We start from the raw sequence: 9,345 nt of genomic DNA, 5'->3' as shown, positions 1-9,345 counted from the left end.
TCGCTCTCATGGCCTAGAAATTCTCACATTAATCGGAGAAAAAAAAGGCAGAGTTCATATAGAAATACAATTTAGAAATAGTTTAAATTCGTAATTAAAAAGTAAGGAATATTAGAAAAGAATACTAGAGTTCGTATAGAAATACAATTAGGAAATAACTGTAATTAGGAATTAAAAATAAGGAATATTAGAAGTAGAATATAGAGTCCATATAGAAATACAATTAGGAAATAACTGAAATTCGGAATTAAAAATAAGGAATATTAGAAGTAGAGTATAGAGTACATATAGAAATTTAAAACTAACTGAAATTTGGAATAAACATAAAAAAATTAAAAGTAGAGTTTAGAGTCCGTATAAAAATACAATTTACAAATAACTAAAATTCGAAATTAAGAAAAACATGGGAAGAAGAGTTTAAAGTCAATATAGGAATACAATTTAGAAGTAACTGAAATTCGAAATTAAAAATTAAAGAATATTGAAAGATAAGTTTAGAGTCTACATAGAAATACAATTAGAAATAATAAAAATTTAGAAATAAAAATAAATAATATTGGAAGAAGAGCATAGCGTCTGTATAGAAATACAATTTACAGAAAATTCGGAATTAAAAAAAAGAAATATTAAAAGACGAGTCTAGAGTCCATAAGAAATATATATAATTTACAAATAACTAAAATTTGATATTAAAAATAATTAATAACTAACACGTATATAAAATATAATATGAATATTACACATTAGTAGTTTCGTAAAGTTATTGCAAAATTTAAAATTATGTTGTCATTTTAATATATTTGAATAATATAATGAGAAAAAATATATTCTATTATATGAGAGAAAATATAATGATGCTAGCCACGGACCACCATGCTATCCTGAAACTTCGATCGGCGAGATAGAGATCTAGTCACCCGCGCGTAGGCAGCTATCATCTTCGACCATGGGCCGGCCGAATCACCCGGTTATGCATAGGTTGCTTAATCACCCAGACATGCACACGCATACGTTCGACTACTGTAGTGCATGCACGCATGCACGTAGTTGCTTCACCAGCCAATTATCCAATGGCTAGTTATTGGTTAATTATACATGGCCATGCATTGCATAGAAATGATAAGCTAGCCAACTTATAAACTTGCTTGTTTGCTTTGTCCATCATGAGTAAGTCTTGTGTACACATATAATCACCAAAATACCATCAAACAAATGCCCCCCACCAAGTAGATTTTGGTAGCGAAGCAAGTGAAATTAACTTCGTGTCGTGTTGGCTCATGCGATATGTGTGACAGAGTTTAGTCATGCAACGGGAGGACTCCTGAGCTGAAGCTATCTCCAGTCGTGCGGCCAAAGAAAATCGAAATCTAAACCGTCGTCGGCTAGGACTCAAAATCCTCGGCAGCTACGAGTGATCCGGATGAAGCCTATATATTTGCTGGTCCTGCCCGTGCATCGATTATGCAATACGACGCCTCAGGTGTTTAACAAGATACAATTTCCATGTATAATATAAAATACACGCGCCATTGCATGTCATTAGACAGATATGACATCAGCGATGTGGTCTTCTGATTCCTGGGGTCTCGAAAGACTCCCAGTTAATTACCTCCGCAGGTCTAGGCCTGCAGAGCACCTCCGATTAAGCTGCATGTGGTCGTCTCGTCATCTTCGCTTCACGTTCTCCATGCATGATGAATGTTGGTGAAGATAGTGGATATATGTTTGGGCGCCAGCAACACATCCACGGCCTTGTCGGTCCGTGCGCCGGTGTTGGTGACGTAGCCTTCATATAGACTCCGCCCGCCCTCGTCACTCCGCCTCATCAGTCTTAAGCAACGTGGTGGTGTAGATGGGTTGATCTTCAGCATGCATGGAACTCGCATATCTTGGTCGGTTGAGACGCCACAGCGGTGGCATCGAGATGGTGTTAAAGAGAAAAAGAGTTGGTGTACATAACAGCCGAATATACATGGCTGGGCACCTCCCGGCTAGATGGGATCAAAGTAACAAAGAGTTGATGAAGACAGTTGTTGTAGACGGCAGCCGGATTATACATGGCTGGGCACCTCCTGACTCGTCGTGCCCCTTATACAAGGGGACTTGTAACGAAGATGTTGATGAAGTCGGTGCAAACAGCAACAAGACAAACGCGGCTTGGCACCTCCTCCGGATGATGGATTTACTATTGATCCAGTTGATATGATAACGAGCTCATAAAGGAACCCTATGAGGGTGCCGGTAGCAACGGTAACCTTGGAAGAAGTGAATATCTCATCGGCGGAATGGCCGAGGGCATTGTTGGTGTAGTTCTAGCACGAACGGTTCCCTGGAATCATAGGCGGCACCATTATTTCTTCATGTTGATGCAGACGAGCGACGCTCTAATACATGGACGAGCGGCAACGTTGTTCTCGACGAGAAGGGAGAGAATCACGGACGGATGACATCGATCTTGACAAAGAGAGGAGAGCACCACGGACGGACAGCACGACGACTCCATCATAAGAGAGGAGGAAGCATCACAGACAGGCGGCATGACTGTGCCGGCGTAAGAGAGGAGTAAGCATCACGGACAGGTGACATGACAACTCCGGCTTGACGATGGTTTACGGGCTGTGGTGCTCCGGCGTGATTGTCTCGTGACATCACAAACGACTCCAGCGTGATGAAGTGAAAGCGTCGTAGATGGACGGCACGACGACCTCAGCCTGATGAAGAGAAATAATCATGGCCGGGCTTGATGACGACGTACGGGCACCGGGTAGCGGCGCTCCGACTGGCGATCTTCTCGAGCGGATTGATGATGAGCGTGAGGAAGACTACTACGCTGGTGAGGATGAGTATATCTTGGTGGCATCTCGAGAAGAGGTTGCGGCCGATAAGGCGACGGCGTCCAGCGTCTCACCGACGTCATAGCAACAGGTAGATGCATCATGAGATAGAAGCCACGGCCAGGCCGGCAAGGACGTCGTGCGTCTTGGCGGTGTTCCTGGATGCGGGCAGCTCGGCGATATTCCGGCAGTTCAAACTAGACTTCTGTCGGGCATGGCTCGGTAGTAACCACGGCTTGCTCCGATGACCCTCGGTGCACTCCGGCAGGGCGGCATGATGACGACCTCCTCCTAATTAGCATGCCCGACGAGGTAGTTGTCTGGTTGATTGTGTAGCTAGGCTCGACGACGGTGTGTGTGAGGAAGACGACCACGCCAGCGAGAGTGAGTTGATATCGACGGTGTCGTGAGGCGGAAGCCGCACCCGGCCAGATGAGAACGCCCAGCACTCCAGCAACGTTACGGCTCCTGGCATATGCATCATCGGCGACCGGCATTTGAGGTTGAGTTGATGATGTACGTCGTACTGGCGCCAAGGATGGCTCCGCCGCCATGAAAGCCCGACATAGGCCACGCAGCTCCGAGCAGATCGGCAAGGTGACATGATCAAGGACGAGCAGAGAGATCACATCTTCCTTCCCAGCACCACATACTAACACCGATCTTGTGCATGGTACTGCTAGCTTGTTGCCATCGTGTTCAATGGCATCAGCTCGTCGTCGTCTTGTCGTCCTCCCTCCTAGTTGCTGCAGCCATAGTTGTCGACGCCGTGCATGATGCTTGACCTCCGACGTACAAGCAGAAGAAATCATGGCAGTCGGCGGTGTCTCCTGCAATCTTCGGCGCGCTCCGGCAGGGCGGCTTCACGACGACCTCCTCCATGGTCAATCCGCTCCGGCATGGTGACACTTGCAGCCAGCAAATCGAGGACGTCCGGCATCTCGGCGAGGTCGCAGCTTCAGGTAGATGTGCTGCTGCCGCGAATGCGTGTATACGTGAGGCTGCCAGTCGCCGATCTGATCTATAGCCCGACGATATTTGTTGATGTAGATCGATAGCCGCCGTACACAGAGCCGCCGGTCGCCAGTTCGATCTGTAACTCGACTTATGTTGGTGTAGATCGATAGCCGTCACCGTCATCTGGCGCCATCTCCTTTGTTCTTCCCGCATCGACTAAACACCAGGCGTGGCCGCACGAGTATATTCTTATGTGCTCTAGTTGGTGCCTCTCCATGCATGTGCGTGTACGTGCTGCATATGAATGAAGAAGAAGAAAACAAATCTTAATTAATTTTACCTTGGGAAACCATTGATCTCATCTTCCTCCTCGCTGAACTCTCTCCTACCGAACGCTGCCGCCGCCGATGTGCTCCGGCCACGTAGGCGCTGTTGCTCCGCCGCCGGCCAATGTGTGTTGATGATCTTTGATGGATGGATGTGTCGATGATCGAGAGATGGCTGTATGCCTCTCCGATGGATGGATGTGTTGATGATGAGGGATGACTGTGTGTTCGATGGGTGGATGCGTTCATGAATCCATGTGTGCCGAGGGGTCGACGCCTTATATAGGCCCAGGAGGTCGGTGCCGCAAGCCGCGCGCCGCGCACGATGCAGTTGGGATACGCAGGAGTTATCCCTTCCGCTTGAAGTTTGCTGCAGATAAGCTTGATCGATCGACGTTAATCTTATCCTTTGGTGTTTGTTTTAATCTCTTCCGCACGGGATCAAATATTTGGATGGTTCTCTGTTGGTTTTTTGATGGGCCTGCGTGCGCGCGGTAGAAGTTCATCGCAGCGATTTCCTTCGATATTCCCACAGATGAGGGTTTTATCGAGTACTTGAATCATAATTAAGTTTTGATCCACCGAATAATTAGCTCGTCGTTCTTCTGTCGCTGGGCCGAGAGAGCCCACAGGAGCGCGCGTCGTCGTACGCGTCACTGCCTCCAATTTGATCGTATAGATCAACACTGTGACTTATTTCTTTAATTTGATCACTGAGTTTATCCGGCGGGCAGCGTACGTATGCGTAGAATACACCTTGATCAGTCAGGTTGTCTACGGTCACAGGCCAAGCCCGCGGCCCATGTGCACGTACGCTAGTCTCAATTCCTTAAACTTGCTAATCACTTCATCATTAATCAAAATGAATACCATAAGCATGCATGTTGCATGCATGCACGTACGTAATTGCTCCACCAGCCAATTAACAATGCTAGCCCTTGATTCTCTAGCTAGTGTATATATAGCATGTATAGTGTATATTTGTATATTTGCATGGCCCATGCACGCACAGAATGACAAGCTAGCTAGCCTCACATAAATTTGTTTGCTTGCTTTGGCCACCACGTAATCCTTGCACATGACAAAATACCATCAAACATGGAACCGGTGGTCACGACGCCAAGATTATCCCACATCTTCACGTCCCGCTCAAGAATGGCGAGTTCGAGAAGCTCCATCTGCTCAAGTGCCGCCTCATGTTCCATCTTCTCCAAGACGAGAGGTCTATACACAAAGGCGACATAAAATCGTTGCACCTACCCCAGCCACACGGCAGGTGGCACCACCTCTTCTCCTAACACCGTCAATTCCGCCAAGACGTCAGTATGCACCTACTGAGAACCAACGTAAGCGAGAGCGACGTCGCAACAACCGCTACGCTCTCTACAGAGAGCTTGAAGACCTGGTGCTAAAACACACCCAAGTTCGTGTTCGTCCAAATAGAGAAGTGCATCAAGAAGATGAAAGGATCATGTTCCGTATCTCCCCCAGTTTGGAGAGGGACGCAAGGTATAAATACCTTATAGCTCGTCTAACTCCAAAATCCCGGGGAACACAAGACGTTGCTGACAAGAATAGGGAGCAGGTGCTAACTCAACCTCGCCCCGTAACCATCCTGCAGCGAGGGAAGGAGCAAGTTCAAGCTACCTTGGGCACGTTGCCATCAACATCAACAAGACAGTCCAAGGAGAACCAATCTACTCCGATGGAGGGAGTTGAGCAGACACCAGTAGAGCAAGTCGACAAGGCGTCTCGACAAGGAGAAGTTATCATTAACCCTATGGTTTACGTTCTACCCCAGCAGGAATCATCCTCTGTGCCTCCAGCCAGAGCTGAACAAGTGACGGGAAGCAAGAACATAGAAGATCCAAGGGAAAGCATTGTCATGTGCAGCGCACTAGCCGCGCACTACGAAACCAAGCCCAATGCCACATGGGTTCTCCCGCCAGTTACTCATGACTTCACCTACCCTTCTGATGAAGAGATCATGCCAAATCCAAGGGCGAATTTTTCCAAGACATTCCTTCCTCAGTTGGATCAAGTCCGTCCGTGATTCAGCTCGGAGGGTTCAAGGCGAAGCACAACTTCCTCTCAAGAAAGCAACTAGAGCTTCAGCCCCTTGTCTTCCTATCAGCACATGAGAAGGATCGTTATCTGATAGAAGCAAAGCACCCCGGTCAGATGTGTCACCTCGTCGCTACATCGACATCACGACGCGCCTACCCCATGACCAAAGCGGGCAACTACAGGTTGCAAGTCGACCTGGTGCTAACACTCGCATGAAGGCTATCGCCATCAAGAATATTGAGGCAACTCCTTCTGAAGCAAGAAAAGACCTGGAGGATCATGTTGAAGTTGAAGATCTTGATGAGTTAGAGTCTACCTCATCGTCATCCCTGGAAGTGAATCTCGATCCCCCTCGCTATGATGAACTCAACCCATCTCTACCTTCAGATGGAGAGGGTTATCCTAATAATTTTGATAGCGCACCTGCCCATGTGACAGCAGAAGGCGATCCTACACAACATGCTAGACAACACGCTCCATGTGGAGAGAATCCGCCCATTGAGAAGATAGCAAGTACATCAAGACAGCCCCTAAGTTTAGAGGAACAGATCCAAGAACAAAAACAAGTGGTGGACCAATTAGCGGCAAAGCTTGATCGCTTCATTGATATCATGACGGGACCTGATCCAAACCAGATCCAAATCCATGGTGCTCCGGTCATCGAGGATCCACAGCTTGAAGAAGTGGAAGCCATTGCACATCACCCAGCGCAAACCCATGATGCTCAGCGGCGGTCGACGTCAAGTGTTCATCCTCGACTCCTTAACATTCCTATTGCCTCTGCTCCACTTCCCACCACATTGAAAGACTATATGACATGGTTGAAGACCTGGTGAACAAGCGGTTGAAGCAAATCTCCATCGAGCAAGCACCCCAACCAATGGAGAGTGAGCTCGAGAAGCCATATGAAGTTTGGCATGATCTAGTGCCTTTCCTGGCGGGGTGGCACCCACCCAAGTTCTGTCAATTCGATGGAACCAGAGATGCAAGAGAACACCTCGCGTACTTTGAAGCTGCATGTGGCGACACCGCCAACAACCCCTCTCTCCTCCTCCGTCAATTCTCTGGATCCCTGACTGGGCCAGCTTTCCACTGGTACAGTCGCCTTCCCATGGGATCAATTGGGAGTTGGGCAAGCATGAAGGAAGTGTTCAAGAAACACTTTGTTGCCATGAAGAAAGATTTCTGTATTGTTGAACTATCACAAGTTCAACAACGGAGAGATGAAGTCATTAACGACTATGTCATCCGCTTCCGGAATAGCTTCGTACGTCTCGCAAGGGAGATGCATCTTGAAGACGCAATTGAGATGTGCGTTCATGGGATACAACAACATTGGTCTCTTGAAGCATTTAGCGCACTCAGTTTCGCTTTGGCAGCAACGAAGCTCGAGTTTGAGAAGTTGCCCCAGATAATGGAGCTTTACAAGAATGCAATCGCCTTTGACCCTACCAAACGCTTTAATGCAACAAAGCCTAGTGGTAGTGGGAACAAACCCAAGGTTCCAACCGAAGCTAATTCCACAAAAGTCTTCTCTGCTGCACCTCAAGGACAAGTGCCCATGATTGGAACAAAGAATGAGAAAGTTGGGGGCAGGCAGTGCTCCACTCTTCAAGATCTCCTCAAGAAGTAGTACATTTGCCGCCGAGAGTTGGTGAAAGATATTTTCAACCAATTGATGGAACACCGCGCCTTGAATCTGCCTGAACCACGAAGACCTGACCAGGTAACCATGACTGACAATCCATTATATTGTCCTTATCATAGGACTCCTGCACATATTGATGATCTTCTCCAACATGTATCGGCGAGAGTGACAAATGCCATGAATGGAGACTTGTTGAACGAGGTTACATCAAAGGAGATAAAGAAGGCACTTGACAGCATTGGGAACCTGAAAGCACCAAGATAGGATGGAATGCCAGCCCTTTTCTATAAGCAATATAAGGAGTACGTCAAGGAGGACATTATTAGAGTGGTAAAGGGGTTTCTGAGTGGACGTGAGATGCCTGAGGGGTGGAATAATGATACATTGGTGGTGCTAATACCAAAGGTACCCAACCCAGAACAGATAAAGGACCTTAGGGCCATAAGCCTGTGTAATGAGGTCTACAAGATTGCATCAAAGGTGTTATCCAATCGTTTGAAGGTCATTCTACCTGAAATCATATCTCCAAACCAAATTGCTTTTGTGTCACAACGTATGATATCAGATGTCACGTCCCAAAACGACCCTAAAATATATCCTTTAAATTATGCCTAGAATAATTAAAATCCTAGTGAAAGCCTCCAAAAATTAAAATGTGCAAAGTTAAAAGTCAAATAAGACTTGGAGGATTTTGTATATTTCCTAAAAGCCTAAAAGGTGTAAATAAATTTTAGTGGAATTTTCAGAGCACAAATAATAATTATCAAGAAATAAACAAAGTTGAAAAGGTTTTATAAAAAGAAAAACCCTAAAAATCCTCCTTCCCTCTCTTGGGCCGAATCCGGCCCATCTCCCTCCTCTCTCTTCTCTCCCCGCGGCCCACTCAGCCCTCTCCCTTCCCCGTCGCACGCAGCCGCCGACAGGCGGGCCCGCCCGCCACCCTCGCTGACGGGTGGGGCCCACCCGTCATCCCCTTCCTCCCGCCGCATGTGTCGCTCCCTCCGCCCGCGCCTAGCACCGCCGCCGCCGCCAAATCCGCCGCTCCTGTTCAAAATTGAATGGGGAAATATTCCTCCTGATTCCCTCTCCCTTTCCCCCATTTTCCCCTCTCTCTCTCTCTCTTTATTTCGGATGGAAGCCCACCCCCTAATCCCGCCGGCGCCATTAATGGCGGCCGGGTCTCCCGCGCCGGTTTCCTTCCCCGCCGGCTGCCCTCTCTCACTCCCAACCCTATATAAACCCTCCCCGCACCTCCCTCGTCCGTTTCCGCCACTCGCCGCCCTTTCTCCCCGCCGGAATCGAGCTCGCCCTGTCGTCCTCTCCCTCCGCCGTCGCCGTCGACCTCCGGCCGAGCCTATCAGCTCGCCGGGACCGTCTCCCGCCACGGCGTCGTCTCCTCCGGCTTCGCCGCACCGCCGCCGACCCCGTCCACCGCCTCGCCGAGCTCGCCGACCGCCGGAACACCGCCGTTCCCGTCAACCCGAGGCGCGCCACCGCCTCCCTCCACGCCGGC

General features: G+C 48.3%; 1 protein-coding gene across 1 annotated transcript; it reads left to right on the top strand.

Annotated features, from left to right (window-relative positions):
• The first annotated feature begins 7,001 nt into the window (after positions 1-7,001).
• On the top strand, positions 7,002-7,817 carry LOC127762492 (uncharacterized). Its single transcript, XM_052287012.1, has one exon. It carries the CDS (start codon positions 7,002-7,004, stop codon positions 7,815-7,817), a length of 816 nt encoding a protein of 271 aa, XP_052142972.1.
• Positions 7,818-9,345: the final 1,528 nt, after the last annotated feature.

This window comes from Oryza glaberrima, chromosome 2, assembly GCF_000147395.1.
Source record: "Oryza glaberrima chromosome 2, OglaRS2, whole genome shotgun sequence".
NCBI classification, from domain to species: Eukaryota; Viridiplantae; Streptophyta; class Magnoliopsida; order Poales; family Poaceae; genus Oryza; species Oryza glaberrima.
This window is presented reverse-complemented; position numbering and strand designations above follow the sequence as displayed.

Excerpts from the sequence above, each read along its gene's own strand:
- LOC127762492 (XM_052287012.1), top strand. The coding sequence starts at position 7,002 with ATGGTTGAAGACCTGGTGAACAAGCGGTTGAAGCAAATCTCCATCGAG.